This window comes from Sebastes fasciatus, chromosome 16, assembly GCF_043250625.1.
Source record: "Sebastes fasciatus isolate fSebFas1 chromosome 16, fSebFas1.pri, whole genome shotgun sequence".
Classification (NCBI taxonomy): domain Eukaryota; kingdom Metazoa; phylum Chordata; class Actinopteri; order Perciformes; family Sebastidae; genus Sebastes; species Sebastes fasciatus.
This window is the reverse complement of record NC_133810.1, coordinates 29,853,371-29,872,862: the sequence shown is the minus strand read 5'-3', so window position 1 is coordinate 29,872,862 and position 19,492 is coordinate 29,853,371. Positions and strand designations below refer to the sequence as shown.

Sequence of the window (19,492 nt, the reverse complement as noted above, 5' to 3'; positions counted from 1 at the left end):
TGATTTTATTAGAAGTGTCAAAGCAAAGGTCGCAACCCCACCTCCACTTTTTTGTACATCTGTTGTTCCGCGTGGAGCAAGACAGAGAGGTGCTAATACCATAGGGACCTCGTCTTCACGCTTAATTGATCTCTGCAAGATGAGTAAAAATAGCAACAAGTAAAGCCACATGCAGCAATCACGGGTTCAAGCCCTTTTCCGCTCAACAGAAGGAAGCAGCTCAACCGCCAAAATCAGAACATATTCTGCAAGATTTGTAATGATTGGACAAATCATTTCTGATTTATAGTCTGATTTGTGATATGCCACACCCATTTTTTTTTTTGCATTTTGTAGCACCCCTTAGTGGTCCATTTGAATGAAACTTCCAGAGTATGTTCCAGGTATTTGTGAGGACATATCCTGCAGGTTTTGTGATGACTGTGGCCCAATGGTTGTCTACACGGGTCTATTTATGTGCTGAGCCACGCCCTTTTTAAAGTTCATTGGTCAACATTGGTTGCGGTCGGACCTACGGTTTAGGAGGAGATGTCGAAAATGTGTTTTTAAAAAATATCGAAATTGCGGACAATCTAGTCAGCCTTTTCTAAAGCCTGAAAACAGCCATGAGGAGGTGCAGAAGTCTCTCAGAACACTTGAATTACAATATGCTGAAAGGTTATTATGGAATTTTTGCCCAATGATGCCAAAAACATATACTGCCTACTGCAGCTTTAATAGATCTTGAGGTTTTTTTGCAGAGCACATTGAGCTGGACATGTGTGTCAAATTTCAAGTCAATCGGACTTGTGGTGTGAAGCGGCAGGCCTTTAAAAATGTTCACTTTTTTTGGTTGTCAATTATGGCGCCACCATCGGGCCAATTGGGATCATATTTTATGACATCATGGCCAGTTTTGGTGGCAAGTTTCATGTGTCTAGCTCGTTCCAGCTCACAGCAAATTGAGCATAGGAGTATAATATAGTATATAATGATAAATAGGCCACGCCCACATGCACAGATCAATATGACACTTCAGATCTTGGTTAATATAGTGAAATTCTGTCCTGTCTGAGTTCTGTTGAGATTCACATTTGTGGCTCAAACTGCTTTGGAAGATGTCAAAAATGTGTTCTGCCCCTCTCGGGCTTCAAGCCTAAATATAACTCATGGTTCCAGGACTTGCGATTAGCCACAGGAGAACTTTCACCCTCATCTGTAGAGGATATCACGGTTTTTATAGCACTCCGAAACATCTGAGGCTCCCTGCACACATCTTTGTACTGTAACAAAAGCTGTGATTAGCCTGACTAGGTGTTTGAAGCTCTGTGTGTGGTTACTGGGACAGGTTTCAAGACGGCGGTTTTTACGGCTCCCACTCTGAAACGGCTCAAAGGAAAAGTCCACCAAAAAAAGTTATCCCTCTGTTATTTCCATACACGTGACTTTTTTTTCAAACCAAAGATATGTGTCAGCGTGTCCTTAAAGTAGAATCCTACATACAAAGGGTGGTGACGGTTTCTTGATTGTGAACTGAATGAAGTATCCACACAGAAGGGTACTGTTTGTGTCTGCAGGCAGATTGTATTATTGATTGGAAAATAGATATACATGTTTATACTTGAGCTATACGACAGCAGGAAATATAAAATCACTGATTCCTGATTGTAGTCTGCTAAAATGCTGAGCAGACGAAGAGGCTGCCCTTTATCTGCTGAAGGCTCTGTGTTGTTGTTACTGTAATGATACGAGGTATATTTGTATTGAGCAGTTTTGCCGGACAATGTAGAGGCGAAGATATGGAGTTGGAAAAGAAATGTATCAAGATTTTCTTTTTTTTAGGATTTTGAAAGTGATGGTTTAATGCCAGAATCGATATGTTTGCTTCATTTGAGTTTATGCGGAGGTAGAATGAAGTTATCGCTTTTATTGTTGTAGTCTGAGTAACGTGACGTCATATCCGTTCCGTATCCGTCAACCAAAACAAACCACAGCGAGCTGAAACGACAAAAGCAGAAAACGTTGCAGTGTCAGCGTGGATTCGACCTGCAGCACCCTCACATGTTAAATCCAGCGTGGTAAACACTCCACATCCAGTAAAAGGATGGAAACACTTTGGGTTTCACACATTGACAGGAAAAGCAGAGCTAGACATCACGGCTTAAGTTGCACGCTATCGTTATTGTTATCGGATTGCGGTAACGTTGCGGTCGAGCCGGCCATCACTCTCATCTCCGTGGTCAAATAGGCCGACGCTACAACTGTAGCGCACCCATATATTGACATTTCTGTTAAATGCATTCAAACGGCCCCGATGGAGCTGACCATGGATGGATAAAGAGAACTAGCGACCACCTTGGAGAAGTTAGAGGAAGTAGACACGTGTGACTACGTCTGGTTTTCAAAATAAGGTGTTAACAAAGGGAACTGATATACAAAATACATCTATGGAAATAAGATTGATTGGATTATATTCACCAGAAGTATAAAACATTACATGTCCCTTATAAATTCAAAAGAAAATACCACTAATTTGTGAGGGAAATTGCAATACTTAAAAATCGGCACCCAGGTGTGGTGATGGTATTGAATCAGGAGATGGGTGAATCGTCCCGGCCCTAGTATTTACGTGGTCTTAATATCATTACTCACCACGGTCGCACACTGATTTAACTATATTTGTAATGTACAAAATCAATGAAAAACAATGTCCGTCTGCCAGCCAATCAAAATGGACCTTTTTGGTATATCATATTAGGCGTTATAGCAAATGATGGTTGGTAATGTGAGACTATGTAGGAGGTTTACATTGACTACTATCTTGAATGTATTCTGATACAGATGGTGCTGCCGGGAGATGTTGACATCGGCATTGATGTACATATGGCCTCTTGATTGCCGTTTATGTTGGCGACAAATTATCTGTTAAGTGCCAGCAACCCAATCCGTTACCGACACTGACCCTAACAGCTTGGCTGCTGGCCTTCGAGGTGTAGTTTTACACCGGGGAGAGGAACCCTGCAGATGGCACAGGACTGTCCTCTTTAAGTGCTGACATTGTATCCATCATTTACCTCTGAGAGTTATCCCAAATCCCTCATGTTGTAACCCAGCATCTCTGGGTGGGAGGGGGATGGAGGCAATAGAGAATGACAAATAGGATTACAGGTTTGTGTAAAACATCAGATTCTTCATTTATCTCACAATCATCACGACAGCCAAGACGGAAGATGTTTTCATTCCATATGCTCGCCGTTTGACCTTTGCAAGAAGAGGGCAAGACGAATCATTCTTACCGACCATCTTATCAATATGCCACGCTGTGTCTTTCAGGAGTGGGGATGCATTTGAATTATAGAAAAGGAGTTCAACGTAGAATGCTAAAAGGAGGATTTATTTTGGAAGAGGGGAAGGCGTTCTCCATCTGAGCGTAGCCTTACATTTGCCAGAAAAGCTCAAATTAAGATGTAAACTGCGGGATCAAACGTCTCCCCCTAGCTGCACAGCTCTAATGTGCTGGAGACTGGCCTTAATCTGATCCATGGATCATGCTGGAGCTAATTACCATCTGCTAACTTACACTTCCTGGCCCCGAAAACGCTGGCTTGTTTTCAATTACAGTCTCCCGAAATAAGATTACAGCTTTCATTTTTTGATTTTTGGGCCGAGGAGGGCAGCGTGGCTGCATCTTCACCAGGTGAGGACCATTATGTGTGACTGCAGGAAGTGCCAGCTGCTTATTCTGCCCACTGTGTTGATGAAGGGGTCGAGGGCTCAGAGCAGTGGAGCTGAATGGTTCGGCTACAGAGTCATTATTTATGTTTTCTCCCCTTTTGTGCAGAACACTGCAAGCTAAACATCCCACATTCAAGACCTTTCGCCTCTTTCCTTGAAGCTCCAACATCTTTGACTTGTTTGAATATCCTGTGACATTTCTTTTTTGCCATCATCTCTCCTGCTCTCCTTCATTTCCTAAAGAAATCCTTAATATTCCCTACATCGCACCACTTGTGTTTCAAGAAGCCTTTTATTCCTTGCATCTTAAACCTGCAGTAGGCAGTATATTTCACATCATTGGGCAAGAATTCCATAATAACCTTTCAGCATATTGTAATTCAAGTGTTCTGAGATACTTCTGTTCTCAGGCTTTAAAACATCTAGCTTGTGATGGGAGACTTTGACCAATCACAGGACGCTTCAGGACTCTTATGGTGAATTTGTGTAGCAGTATTTGTAATGACATTTTACTAAATTCCTGGACAAATCGTAAAGGGACACTCCACCTATCGTACACATCAAGTTCAGTTTACTTGTCATGAGGAGAACACAGAAAGCCTAGCTGTGGTAAACCAGGTTTGAAGGGCATTTTCCAGCCAGGTGGGTGTAACGGAAAGATGCTTTATGTTGCATTATGGGTAGTAAGGACAAAAAGTTAGGACACCTTTGCTGCACATATTTTCAGATCTCTCATTAGTGCCTCAACTTTATAGAAGGGCAACACAGGAGGACCCCTTTAAAGAGACTTTGCAGCCAGGTATTGTCTTCTATACAACAGCAGGTTGTTAACACGAGGTGGGAAGGGGGTCTGAGGCCTGTCAAGAGGAAGTCTGTGATACATATCCGGCGACAGACATCGTGTGGGTGAAGCATAAACATCTCCTCCTACCTGCATACGCTGATGACACACAGAGTCAACAGAGCTGGATCGCTGCTTACCCCCCCCCCCCCCCAAACCAAGCTTCCATTTTTAGCCGGTCTGACTCTCAGTCTGCCTTTGATCACTGCTGTGGCAGAAACCCTTCTGATGACTCATACAGATAGGCATCCATACTCAGGCAGAAACAATCTCTCTCTGGCTCGCTCACACACTCATCTTGTTTGGCGGCACGTGGGCTGATATGCGATCAGTAATTGAAATAAACATGAAATATCATACACATGCAGAAATACACCGGAGGGGGTCTTTAAGTTGATTATTTACACATCCAGCAGTCATGTGTGTCCACCTGAGGAGTTTAAGTCGAATGTTCTTTTAGCTCAGTTGTTTGTCTCTACCAACTCCAGAGGGGTAATATCTATTTCTTTAGCTGCTAATCGAGTCTCTAGACTCCAACTTTGTCTGTCTGCAGTTTGCTGCTGAGCAGGTCGACTATAGTGGATTTTTAGTGTTTTTCTCTGAAACAGCTGCTGGAGGCTGCAGAACACAACGTCATGAGAGCAGTGAGAGTGAACCAGACGGATAAACAGTGAGCTGAAACTCACCGGCTCCTTAAAGCCGAGGGGTCTTTCTCATCACTACCAGAGACACCTTTCATATTGTTATTATATCCATCATAGCCACTTTAAGCAGGAAAACCTTTCATATTATACTTTTACATGAAAGTGTCAGGGGTTAGGGATGCACTGATACCGATACCTGATCGGGCTGATACCGACTCAAATAGCTAGATGAGATATCGCTATTCCAGTTCAAATCTGTTTATATACTATATACATTATATACTGGGATTTGATTTCCTGTTTAAGTTTTGACCATTTTGTTGCTGCATTTAAAATGTTTAACTGTAATTCCTGTTCATTTTGAAGATTGCTGGTGTACGATTTATTATTTTAATGATAAATAACAATTTATTTGTTACATTTTGTTTTACAAAGTTAGGAAAGCAAAGTTTATTTCAAGGCTGATGTTCTCTCAACACATAAAATAATCATATAAAGTCACACAGTGAGGCATACAGCTTATTAATTAAACACTGGTATTGGATCGGTACTTGGTATCGGGGCTGGTACATCCCTAGTCATAACTTCAATAACTAGAAAGACAAACTTTTACATTACAAACTGTTATATAGCCGACTAAACTGCTGATAGTGTGTATCTAAGCTCCACATGCTCAACTAGAAAACTCAAACCATGCAGCCTGTGTGAGGATGCTGCTCTCCATCATCTCTCATGTGTTAAAGGGAACTACATTTTGCACCGTAGCAGATATTTTTCACACTTCTTCCCTTGGGCATATAAGAGCCACTGTAATTTTTTTTTTACACCATCTAGCACAAACCCAGCATTCATATAAATTACACCTCTCTGAGAGAAGGGAAACTGTCAGCCATCACAGCAATGTCAAGCTTTTTCACATTACGCTCCAGAGTAGAGACAAGTGGATGCGTTGTTATGCTAATGCATATAATCAACTTCTCGCCTGAACGAGCGCTTACCCTCGAACATTATTTATCGGCGTAACAGCACACATGCAAATGTTTCCTCTGCTGTCCGCCGAGCTTGATAGAAACAGAGAAACGCGATCGTGGTGAGCATTTTATACCTGAATGCTCAGGCACAGCAATCAGATGGGTTGATAAATGTGTTGCCTCCTTTGTTATTGTGGGTAAACATACAAACACACATAACTGTGAATGCACTGAAACTGTCTTTGCCTGATGTTTTCTAAAAGAGCGACAAAGTGAAATGACCCTGAAGTATCTGAGTAGCAGCCATAAGAGCTGTTTGAATCCTCTAAATGTTAAGGGAAGGAGCTTCAATACTTCCTTTCTTATCTCCTTTAGCATAAGATACACTGGAGCATCCTTCACCAAAGGAAAGCCTGTAGGTTATTCCTTTTTTATTTCACCTCCAACTTTGGTAATGAAGTGATATTTCTCACCGGTTGTCCACGTTAGGTCAGATAATCCTTTATTATATGTTGATGTAAAGTGTTCCAGCAGCAGAAGGACCTGTGGTATCTCTCTTTAACACACCGCGGGTGAAGCAGTCTGTCACTGAAAGAGCTGTTTAACAACGCATCGGGGGGGGAAGCAGAGCCTTTTGTAGTTTATCTTCAGAACATTGGAGTTTCACCACGGCAGAATAACCCCTGCTGCCGTCGCATCATTATTACGGAGCCTATAGTGTAAGTGCAGTCGGATTCTCTGAACACGGTTGTCTTTTCCTATAAGTCCTTCTGAATTCTCCTTCACATCTTTCCTTGACCTCATGACGTTTTTCATCCAGGTCAAGGTAAAGTGGTTAGGAAAAGACATCAGGACGTCATTTTCTTTTTACCTTTTGACCGCAGCCTAAGATTATTATTACTTGATATCAAAGGTAAAATAATTATCAAGCGTCTGGTAGATCCGTGAGGTCAAGTCATTAACATCTTTTTGCTAAAAGGCTCATTGAAGAGGAGTCAGGCCTGCTCAGAATCGATCGCCGCGCAATTCATGCCGGTTAGATTTGTGTCCGACTCGATGCCGACTTGCTCTGACGTCATGCACACGTGGGCAACGATAACCTCAGGAGATCGAGGCGGCCGCAGTTTTTAGAGCCACACGAGATACACGCACATTTCCACATAGATTTACAAACAAATATAAATAAATCCCAACGTGGTCTGAAAACTACAAGTGGCCTACAGATCGGATCCAACAGGAAGTAACTTTTTCTGTGGCTTCATGTAAATTCAGTGCTGAAAACTGTCCGACTTGACCGCAGCTTTTTCTCTCCGCCCCTCCCCCTGCTACTGCTGCCGCCTGTTGTTGTCTACTTTCCAGGCGAGGCACAGTTCATCTCCAACATACCTGTCTTCACGTATGGCCTTTGCTGTTGACTGAGCTGCAACACACTGACAAACACACACACACACTGACACTGACACTGACACATTTGACAAAGGACCGAGTGAGTTTGTACCAAAGCCGCGACACTCCACACCTGCAAAAGGAAGAAGCTGAGTCTTGTTGTGTTTGCTGGCAGCGTTGAAGGTGATGAGGGACGTATCCGGCAGTTTTCTGTTGCGTCGCAGTGTCACGTCGTGTTGTCACTCAGCGTTCAATCCACCAAACTCCCTGAGTTTAAGTGGTTTTTTTTTCTTTCAGGATGGATGTGGTGCTGGTGTGGGGGGGGGGGTTGCAATCACAGTTCCAGTTTGATTTGGAGGCTGTTTGACGCGAGGATTCACATTTCACTGTGACAGCTGCAAGCTGGCATGGCTTGGGGCTATGTGCCAGTTCACGAACACCTATCCTCTGGATAATAGTTTGAGTTGCCAGGCGAGGCTGACTGGGATGATTATTGCATGAGGAAGTCTTTATGCTCTTGTTAGAGTAATATATACCGTGCTCCACGTGTAGGCCTTGTGTTCAGTCGATGCGTTTCCATGTCACTGCGCTCAGTTGCTGTTATTGTACTACAGACATTGTGGGAAATGTTCATTAATTATCAACCAACACTAAGACTCCGCATACTGAGAGTAATGTTATGACCAAATGATTCCATCGCTGGCTGTAGTTAATATCATGTGAACATTATGTATTATATTCATTAAGTCTCGTCCAGACTAGCTCCAGTGAGTGGTTATATCAATGCTCACCGTGTGTTGTAACATGGCCAAAACAAACTGAATTCAAACAACTCACATTGAAGCATCATAGGGAGGTGTTATTTTGTTTTGAACGTTATACATCTGCATACATACTGTATAAGCTCTAAAACATGAAATCAGTCAAAATCCTGGGGGGCGAAAACATCTTTGCTTTTCATTATGGAATACTAAATCCACAGTTCCCTAGCTATTCCAGTTTATACCTCCTTTATAGTTTAATACAAGGAGATGTGAGAGGAAAAGAAACCCAGTTGGATGCATTTTGACCTCATGGAAAAGTGCAAAGAAAGTTAATGAAAACATCAAAAGTACTAAGTTTGCAGGGTCAGTTTAGGTGCTTTGATAGTGACGAAGGCTGGATGAGGAGAACCTAGAGGTCTTTTATTCTTCATATCCTCCTGGTGGATAATCACGAGATAAGAGAAATTGTGTTGAGCTGCCGGAGCAAACAAAACCCATGCCTTCAGGACGGAGAGGGTTGCATGTTTTTGTTTGTGAAAGGCGGTTACAAAATGTGGCGGGAAAAAAAGCGGGGGCTGTTGTTAAAAATCCAAAGTCGCTTTGCAGCCAGACTGAAAGGAAAAAGTGTCCACGTTAGAGATAGATAGAGATAGATAACCCACCAGAAAGATTGCACAGCGGAAAAGAATGCAACCACTCTAATACTTGTGATTTTTGGGAGAGGAGAGTGTTTTACAGTAAAGTAAACCAAAGACAGCCTGCTGTCTATAATAGGGGTGTAAGAAAATATCGAAAAAAATTACGATACTGTATCGATTCTCAAAAACACTGTATTGATTTTTAATTAATAGTTTAGATGCAAAGATGAACTCAGTCAATACTTTATTACATTTGCAAAGAAATATATGCAGTGTTTGCGTCCTCACACAGTAGTGCTATGATGATGGATGTTACAGGGACTGTGATAAATGCAAATGCATTATAATGAATGCACATGTACTTTCTTTGTTGTTATCTTATTAACATCGTTATTGATCTTATTTGTTATTATCTAAGTTTTACTTTGCATTATTATAATAAAACTACTCCATTTGGAGTCAAAATTGTACAATTTAGTTTTTTTTTTATTGGTTTTATACTGTGCACAATGTGAGAGTGTGATGATGCACAGGGTAAATGTCATGGCCAAAGGCTCCATTGTGTGCACATCGCCTCCTGTAGTGGATATCAGGAGTATTGTATAGCCAGATTCCCTTTCAAGAGGTAGAAAACCAATTTGGCACACTTTGGGTATCCAAGGGGCCAAATGGAGAGCCTCCTGGTCCTATCCTGACTAAAACCTTTATAGAATTTATGTCCTTTGTGTTATCTATTTCTGCTTTGGCACAGTTATAGTCAAGGAGTTGCTGAATGAATTCAGTGGCATCTCTGTGCATGGCATTGCCGCTATAATGGTGTTATCCACTGTCTAATCTAGAAAACATTTTAGGTGAGCATAAAAATTTAATTTTTTCCTTTGGTTCATCAAAATTTACTCAGGTATAGCAACAGTCACAATGTGACTTACACTGGGGATGAATTCTCGGAGGTCTTTCCTTTCCATAGAGACCAAGATCATGCATATAGACCTGGTAGTTGTGGAGCTATTCTTGATTTATTTTGGGTATGTCTGTCTAGGCGAACCAGACCTTCCATCGCCCTATAGGGCTTAAGAGGTTAAAACTAAACATGCTCAGAACTACATGAGGTTTGGGGCAGATTTATCGTGGTGTTGCAGCTCAATAAAACAAAGGTATCAGTATTAAGTTGAGACCGTTTCATATAACCTGTTCAAAGTTCTGCACGCAAATTGCAACTGTCACCTTTGTATAACTGTGAAATCCAGTGACAAGAAACTGGGCAGGGAAACGACGTTCTCTTTCTTTTGGTCCCACTTTAGTTCGCTGCACTCTGAAGTTTGCAGGCAAACAGATTCTCATAATTGGCCATCCAGATCGAATTCACTGAGACAGTTTGTTTACTTCTCCATAACTGTTATGTGTTCAAAAGATGATAAATTTAGCTGACTCTTTGAGCTGCGTTCCCATGTGACTTGTGCCTTGCATTACCAGAGAAAACATGCAGTCTTATTCATTAAACCATAACTAGAGTTGCACATTGTGTACAGGGTTGTTTTAATTTGAAAGCAGCTTGGTGCATGATTTCCTTGAACAAACAAACAAAAACAAAAGATGGAAGTTTTGTGTTATTTGAAGTTCACACAGCAGATGTATTTCTTTAGACGTTCAAACAATGCTGGCTATTCTCTGAATAAACAGAACCGACTTCAAGTAGCAGAATTGGTGAATGTGTGAAATTATCACAGGATTACTGGAGTAATCTGTGTTGGTGGTTGGATGCACTCTTAGCACGTAGCGCAGGTTTAACTCCCCGATATCCAAAATCAGAGTTGGGCGCCAGACAGGAGAATACTCAAAAATGATACCCTGTGATTTTAAACAAGACTTGTTCAAAACAGAGTATATGTCTGGACCGTATTCGGTCAGTCTGTGAATCTGTGGCTGAATTGTTCTACAAATAGTCAGTGGTCATGTCTATAATATTAAATCCAGTGGTACATGTCCACCAGTTGCTTGTAAACTTTTTGTTATTCCGTCAAAACAATCCACCAAAATCTACTTGTGAAAACATTTTAAGCGAGAAACAGGCGATGATGCCACTGCTTTATCTTGTTAGAGCCTAATCGCATAGTTTCACAGCTTGGTCCAAGTTTCGCGAAGGACTGTTCCCGCCTTTTCATTTTGAAAGAGCAACGGCCAATGAGGAAACTCCAACACTCGGCCGACCAATTGTGTAACTTCATCACTCAGTCAGTCACTTAGTGACAGACGTTAGTGTTTGTAGGGCTGGCCCTCTGCGGTCCAGACAAAACTGTTACTGGAAACCACTTGGAGACTGGAGAGATAGCCTGGATAGCCTGCTACTCCTGCAACAAGATAAACAAAACACAAACCATCAACTCATTTTTTATCATATTAAATCTGGCTGTATTTAACCCAAATAGCAGTAATCAAATCAAAAAGGTATGGTTCATACTCAAAACAGTTTTATACAAGACATAACCATTAATCTAAGACCAGATAAGAAAACCAAATGTCCTTTAAATCATTTCATTAAATGAGGACTCCAGATGAAAACGATGTGTGGTGGGGGTGAATGTGTGTGTGAGGGGGGTAGGGGGAGTTTGAATGTCTTTTCCAATCTGAATGAACGGGGTGAGAGTTTCAGTAAAGGAGACTTATCTTACAACAAAGGCAAGGAGACCACAGTCGCATCCAGACAGTTCCAAAATGAACACAGTCATCCTGTCTGCTCCGGGGATCAGCAGAACAGCAGCGCCTTGTTGTCCAAGAAAGTATCCAACTGCTGCTCAGTTTACTGAGATATATGTCACTGTTTTCTTTCTTTTAAGAGCAAAGAAACTGAATTTAACTCCTCCTAAAGCCACTCTCTGTTCTCCTGCATGCTGCTTTGGTTAGTTGATTTCCCTTCCCCCCCCCACCAGCTCACAGGTGTGTCTCATTTACCTCCTCACCTCCTCCCCCCCCCCCAACCTTCTTTTCCTGTCAGGGTGGAAAACGGCTATTCTGTACCTTTTCTTTCTTTTCCCTCCTTTCTGCTACAAGGTGTCAAACCCACTTTACTACTACTTTATCTTCAAGGAAAAGAAAAGAGTGGTCTGAAGTGTTACAGCCTCGATGCATTCAGTAATGACACGGTGCCGTTGGTGAAATTGTCCCTGTTTATAAAAACATAGTTAATAGTGATTGAAAAAAATAATTGTGTTTTGTTAATTGTGGTTTGTGTGAATATTTCGCTTGATTACTGTCGACATACTTTGAATAGAATTAGATGCATGGTTGTGTTTTTAACTGTAGTCAAAGATTTGATATCGGTAAAAATCAGAAAGTATGGAAAGATAAGCAAGAGGCACGACTTGAGCAAAAGCAGCCACTTCAGTCAGCAGCTGCACTTGTCCTCATCTCTCTGGAATGACCAGAATCTGAAGCGCTTCTTGTTCTGCCTGTTTAGCTAAAAAGCTCAAAGAGAAAGAGTTGGAGCGTGAAGACCTTAGTGTCACTCCACTCCGCTCTGACCTCCGTCCATCCATCTTCTCCCCTCCTCTTTATCTCCCTCCTCCCACGTTGCACATGACTGGGCTGTGCAACGCCATAGTAACTACTCCACCTCCGTGCTTCCCTCACTTTTGTGGTCAGAGGAGACCCATTTCCTCGCGTTGCACACAGAGCACCGAGCTTGACCCGCCGGGCTCGACCTCATCAGACTTAATGGGGAGGCATGCTTGAAATGTGGTGTCGTGACATTTGGAGTGACAACATAGCGTGGTGAAGCTTTATTCGCTTTGTTAACACTCATCCATTTCTAGAGGAGCTTTTGGAGGAGCTGCCCAGTCTAACCACAGCCTCTTTCAGGGTGTCCGAAGGCTCGGATCACTGGGATATGGGCCACATATTTGATCTGACTCCTCTGTTCTTCCTGCCCTCTCCACTGATCAAAGCCTCCAGATCTAGTGATCTAAGACATCGGGCTTCTCCTCACCACATAAAAAGTGTGAATCCCACAAGCACTTCCATACTTTTGTTGTTGTTGCTGGGTTTCCTATGATCTCAGACGATTCTCACACCCTGCGACTGACTGTAACGCAGCTCTATCGGAACGTTTGGGCTTTGATGTGCACGAGCACATCGTAACGCTACTCGAGGTGTGGGAGAGAGCTCACTTCACCTGCCCAGATTTGACTGATCAGGCTCCCGACCAGCAGTTCTCTGGTCAAAAGCTCCCACTGTTGTTGCACACCTGTGATAGGGCTGCACAATTAACCGAATCCCGATCTTGACTTCCCACAATTAAATGAACATGATCGACTGCGATGTTGACATTTAAGATATATAAAAAACTCTGCTGCATAAATCAAGCGCTTCCTAAACGCACAGCTAGAGATGCAAATTCATATATCCAAGTTTTTACCGGTCACACACATGTGCAGATGATGGTTTTACGTCATCGGAGTGAACATGTCGTCGGAGTGAAGGAGACATAAAGCTGTAATTTGTAACAACTGTAAGTCCAAAGTAAGCCGTGGAGGAACATACTTAAAACATTTAGAACAACTAACTTAATCAGACACTTATTGTAATTCATTCCCCGACAGCACGGAGCACATTATGGTGCGTCCAAGCTCTACTCAGTAAAAATGAGTATCAGGCGATGGTAAATTATTTCACTATTGTGATGCGCTCCAATGTAATCTAAGATGTAGTTTTTGGTGAGAAAGATGAAAGGTTAGATGATAGAGAGGAATGTTGAACTTCCTAACGCTAGCTCTGAGCAGCTTCTAATATATAATTATAACCACTAATGCCAAGATTTTGTTTTAATCGAAGCAAATATTTAAATAAAAATACAATCTTTTATTTCCTAAATTGTGTGTTTTTATGCAAATAACCGTTATAGATGACAAAAACAGTAAAAGGTTAACATTTAGAATTTTTTACAGTTGGAATGTAGCACAACTATAAAAATATTTTGTCCCTAATATCTATGAATAATTGTGATGATAATCGTGATTATCATTTTGGCCATAATCGTGCAGCCCTAACGTGTGAGTGGGTCTTGTGATAGTACGGTATATTTGTGATAATTGTTAACGGCCTGTTGTGTTTTTTTGTTACAGCGTTGGGTACGGGAAGTCTGACTGCCACATATGGAGAGGTCATCGTTATACCATGCAACGGTGGAGCTCCATTACCACAGGATCTGATGTTCGTCAAGTGGAAATACGTAAGTAGATACCGACTATGAGGTGTCTGAGGTTTACTGAACGCAACACTTTCCAAAGACATTCAAAGACGTGTAAGAAGAGGACCATATGAAATAATTTGGCTTTTCTTCAAATTATATTGAAGCGCTTTGAAAATCAACTCATTTTTAATCTGTCATAAATGAAATGAATAAATGTTTTCCTTCAGAGGTTTGCTGAAATTTCCATTGTGATCCTGTTCAGACCTTCCAGTATGAGGGAGCGAGTAATATGAAACTATGAGAGCATAATTTGGCAGTGTGTACCTCTTCTAATTACTGTGACATTTCAGTTTCATGGTGTTGCAACTCTGAATTATATCACAGTTAGATATTCTTTGAAGGTTTGTTGTATGGCATTTTTAATACTGTGTCCTAGATTGTTACATTTTTGTACATCAAGTATAATTATAATTGAGGAATGAGGAACTGTGATTTACAAAAACTTTTCTGCCCCTCTCTGTCTCTTCAGGAGAAAGATGATGGCACTATTGGCGATCTGTTGATCAAACAGGTCAGCCAGGACCAGGCCACCATTCAGGCTACCGACGATTATGCCCAGCGGGTCAGCATCGATGACGAGTCCAGCCTGCGCATCACGCAGGGCTCACTCAAAGACAAGAAGACCTTCACCTGCATGGTGGTGTCAGGCTCCAACCTCATGGAGTACCCCGTCTCTGTCGTCGTTCACAGTAAGCTCACTACTGACACAAAACACTAAAACAATGTTTAACCTCCCAAACATTACAGTAGCTGTCACGCTAAGCATGTGTGTCTGCGGTGTGTCTGCGCTTTTAATCAACATCAACATATAATCATTCCACTTAAGGCATTTTTATGTGGAAATTCTCTTTTTTTCCCTCTTAAATCTGTACTTGTCAACGTGCACCCTGTTACATAAATGTTCCGTTGGTTTTAGTGAGCTTTTACATAAAAGTCACGATGGTAATGTGACGAGGTCGAACCTGAGACATCTCTGCATGAATCTGAAGTGAATGCTGTCAGATGAATGTAAAGACTGCTGCAGTATCATTTATTTATCATCTCCTGCGCTCAAAGAAAATGAAACACTGCGAATGAGTCAGTTGTAATGTAATTCAGCAAGCACATAATCCACCACAGAGCACATGTTACAGTATTATTTTACCGTGTGTCTCTGTAACGTGAAATCGACGGAGAGGAAAAGCAGTCCGGTGAAAGTGACTCTTCTCTCTCTTCACACCCCTTCGACACATCTCAGCTCTTTCTACAGTTACTGTGGTGTCTTCCTGATTCTAGCAACTTTTCTCTCATCAACTTCTCACAGAACTTCATCTGAATTTATTATTATCGTTTTGTGGGTCGGCGTCTTCCGTGCTGCAGTACCGCTCTCCGCCTTAACTCTTACTAATACTCTTCTTCCATCACATTGTTATATATTTTTTATATAATACCGCTGTGATGAAGGTGCAGCTCCCCTGCTATGTATCTATGCTGGATTCACTTAAATCGTAGCGCACTGCAGGTGATCGATTAGAACCACAAGAACACGTCTTCAAGTCCAATACGTTTATTTCCACCACAGCCACATTCCCTCTGCACATCAGTGGTTTTTGTGCTTGAAGCGCTTCACACCCGATGACAGTTGGAGGTGGTTTAGAGGTGTATAAGTTTGTAATGTCCAGGAGAGTCTATCTGTCAGACTTTAGACAGCTTCAGGCGAAAGAGGGCGAATCTGGGCGTAGTCCTGATCGCCCCAAAAGTGTGTATGTGAAGTGAGGGAGAGAGTTAGAGGAGAGCTGCCTCACAACCGCTATTCTCACAGTGACACTGTGTCCCTGTCTCACATAAAGTGCCATGGTGGTTTTCCTAACAAACAGCTTGGTTTTAATTACATTAAAACTCAATGTGGATTTGTCCCTTTTGTTTCCTCCAACCCAGGACTGTCCATGTATCACCTGCTAATGGGCTTTGCAAACCCAAGCATGAAATGGGACATACGTGAATAGCTCAATATGGCCTTAGAGAGAGTTAGTTTATAGTTAACAGAGGACAAGTTGAAATTATCTCCTACAGCTTGAATATTAACAATGCAATAAGTTTGCAGCTTCAGTGAGCATTTAGATGAACTATTTGTGTTTGTCCTCACTGTGCCCCTCAGTTCTGTAGAAACATTTAGAAATTACTGACATTATTAAGAACATCTAAACAACTTTATGCTCCCAAAAACACTCTTTTGTGATTCCAAAGTCTCCTTTTGTCTTTGCAGAAAAACCGTCGTCAGTCCAGATTATGGACAAGTCTGCAGTGTTGCAGAAGGACAAAGCAACAACGGTAAGATTCACTTTTCAGCGTCCTGTACAGTGCAAAGTGTGAAGCCGTCTCATCACACTACATTAATTCTGCACACGTAAATGCGTGTGTACTCGGCTATAGTATTTTTCCAGCTGTGTTATGTACTGAATGTAAATATTGACCCACCCTGGGAACTGCTGTTTTTCTGTTTGACTGAGTTTCTATCATACTGTTGATACGGCGGTGAATACCGCTCAGAACGTGACATGAAAACCAGTTGAGAGTATCGCATGAGTTGCCATTGTGGTGCCTGGTGGCGTGGGGGGGGGGCACACTTTGTGAAGTGAGCCGTGCTGCAGCTTCTTAGCTGACATGTTGGATAACACACAGTCCAAGCAGCCCTGTGGCGTTACAGGAGATCAAGAAGAGTAGTTGATATGAGATTTAGGATTCAGCTGCCGTCAAAGGAAGGCTGCGGTGAAAGATGACTGAACCCGGGATCAAAATGTCTCGCATGGTTGCTGTTGAAATGCTTTTGTTGGAGAACACTTGACGTGCCAAACACGACAAATGTCAGGATGTGACAGCATGTGTCTCTGGGCTTTAAAGGGACTCGCTGTAAGAATCAGAAATCAAACATTCTAACTGTATTTATTTAGATATTTTCCAAAGTAAAAGTCCCTAGAAGTGTATGAATGAACTTTTTCCCCTGGTCTAGTGTTAAAAAAGTTAACAGAAATCTCAATAGATCATGATATCGAATCGCAATTTCCATACAGTGAAATGACCGTGAATGCATCTGGTGCGTCAGCTCAGAGCAGCGGGTGTCATATTTCACACACGGGACGAGAGAGAGAGTTGACAGACCGAGAAATGGAGGAGGATTTGATGTTGAAGCGAAAAGCAAACGCACCTATTTGGCTATATTTCACGTTTAATCCCAACGCTATAAGGGAACCATAACGTTAATGAGATAATCGCCGCGAGGCGGATGGAGCTGTCACAGCTAGTGTGCATGGGCCGAAGAGGCCAGACACGCCGCCACCCGACGGTAAAGATCGGAGCAAGCGCTCTGCACATATTGATCGTCATCTTTTCTTGTAAAATGTCCGGTCCCTACCAAATGACCATTACAGGCATCGTACGGTACCTTCGGTACTGTAGAAAAAGAGTAACGTCACGTTTTTAGAATTTTGGCATCGACTTGATACCGAAGTATCGGTTCTCGTGACATTCCTATTTCTAACCGAACGTTAGCTACGGCTATGGCACTCGCGTGCACGCATGACGCCACATCCATCTGATTTCCCCAGAAAAAACGGGCCGGGGTTCTTCACATTAAAAAACGTCTGCAGGCTGAGAGAGGAAACCCAGAAAGTTGTCTCATTTTTTAGGTGAAGTTACAACCTGCTCACACATTGGCAATAAAATAACGATTTATACGTGTAAGAAGTGACATACAACCCTTTTAAGAACAATGCATGCATACGTTTGCAAAATGTGAACTTACTTTCATTCATAGTTAAACACCCACTCATGCAAGAATGTCTCTCTTATTTTACATTCATTCCCTGAACACACACACACACACACACACACACACACACACCGTCACATCCACTTTAGTATCTGTTGGAATAAAAGAAAGAACTTTTTAAAAAGCTTTGGGCAGCACATTCACAGTGGCCATCTGCCTCCTCTCTCTCTCTAGCAAGCAATGCACATTTATTCTACCACATGCAGTGTTTACACATTTATTATGGATCAAGTGAGTACTGCTGACTCGTTGGTATTCCCACCTAAAGATCCAGGTTCTATTGAACAGCTTTCTGTGGTGAGGGGAGAGAGACAGGGAGAGATGTAGGGAAAGAAAGACAATTGGGAGTGGAAGAGAGGGATTTCAGTTCTGATAAGTTGCAGGAGGGATGACGGAGGGTACGGCTGCTTCATACTCAAGTGGAATTCCAAATTAGAAGAAAGTGTCATGTTGAGAGGTGGAGAATGCAGCGAGCCTCAACTGTCTGTCTCAGTCGTGGAATAGTGGAGGTTGCATTTTCATTTGATCACAAAAAGTCAGCCCATGTGTATTTTTTATAAAGAAATGAAGCGTGCCATGCTGCTGAATCCGAGGGTTGGTGTCAGATGCTTCGTAGCAGGCACTGTACCAGTTTCTGTTCTTGTATCAGACAGGCAGTACCTGCAGTTCCTCAAGCACAAAGTTTATCATTTATTCATCATCAGTTAAACCGTTCAGGTCATTTTCAGGTAATCCTGTTCTGTTTCTTAATACCTGAACAAATAAACAATTTAAAGACATGACACATGATTATTTTTAGAACCTTTCTGACAAATAAACTATGTGCGCCGAACCCAGCGGCGAGCGCAGCTTAAACATGAGCTCAAACTGCGCTGTGTCGCGAGCATAGACGGCTCTCTCCGCCGGGAAACTACAGTTGGTGTAGCTTTATTTTCATCCGGGTGGAAACAGTCGGGATTATACACACACACATGTTCAGTTCCAGAAACAGGATGACATAACGAAAAGAAAAAAAAGTGTGAAAATTTGTCATAAATCGGGAGAAATACGGGAGAATTGTGACCCCGGGAGGAAACCGGGAGAGGGCGATGAAAAACGTGAGTCTCCTGGGAAAATCAGGAGGGTTGTCAAGTATGATTAAGAAAGAGTGTAACATCTGCAGTAATGAGTAACAAAGGGTCACATTTTCCAACAGTTACTGTGTCCTGTTGTGACTTGCTCGTTCACAGTTAACTCTAGCACATGTTAAGAACCTGTATGGGATAGTAGAAGGAGTGCAACGTACACTACAAGCCAGAATGTTTTAAAAGTTCAGGAGTTTGATGAGACGGGGGAGGAGATGATGTAGATGAGATGTTATTTTTCCCTTGGATGTGATGGTGGACGGTGCATTCGGGAGAAGTCAGGGTTATACATACTTGGATCGGGGCCAGTGCTGGCCTGATGGTAACTCATTTAAATGGAGCTCTCCCTCCTGGACC

The 19,492-nt window shown here is 42.2% G+C and overlaps 1 protein-coding gene and 1 long non-coding RNA gene across 7 annotated transcripts in view; one reads left to right on the top strand and one right to left on the bottom strand.

The window, feature by feature from the left end:
• The window catches only part of alcama (activated leukocyte cell adhesion molecule a), a 72,407-nt gene that overhangs the window by 32,303 nt on the left and 20,612 nt on the right, over positions 1-19,492 (top strand). For all 6 annotated transcript variants that reach the window (XM_074610301.1, XM_074610299.1, XM_074610298.1 and 3 more), the window contains exons 2-4: positions 14,076-14,182; positions 14,673-14,892; positions 16,449-16,513. In XM_074610301.1, coding sequence (XP_074466402.1) covers positions 14,076-14,182; positions 14,673-14,892; positions 16,449-16,513 — 392 coding nt within the window. The remainder of the gene's footprint in view (positions 1-14,075; positions 14,183-14,672; positions 14,893-16,448; positions 16,514-19,492) is intronic.
• On the bottom strand, positions 10,442-12,007 carry LOC141752582 (uncharacterized). Its single transcript, XR_012590270.1, has 2 exons — positions 11,628-12,007; positions 10,442-11,306 (listed from the first exon to the last, which is right to left on the bottom strand). It is a non-coding gene; the product is annotated as an uncharacterized LOC141752582 (long non-coding RNA).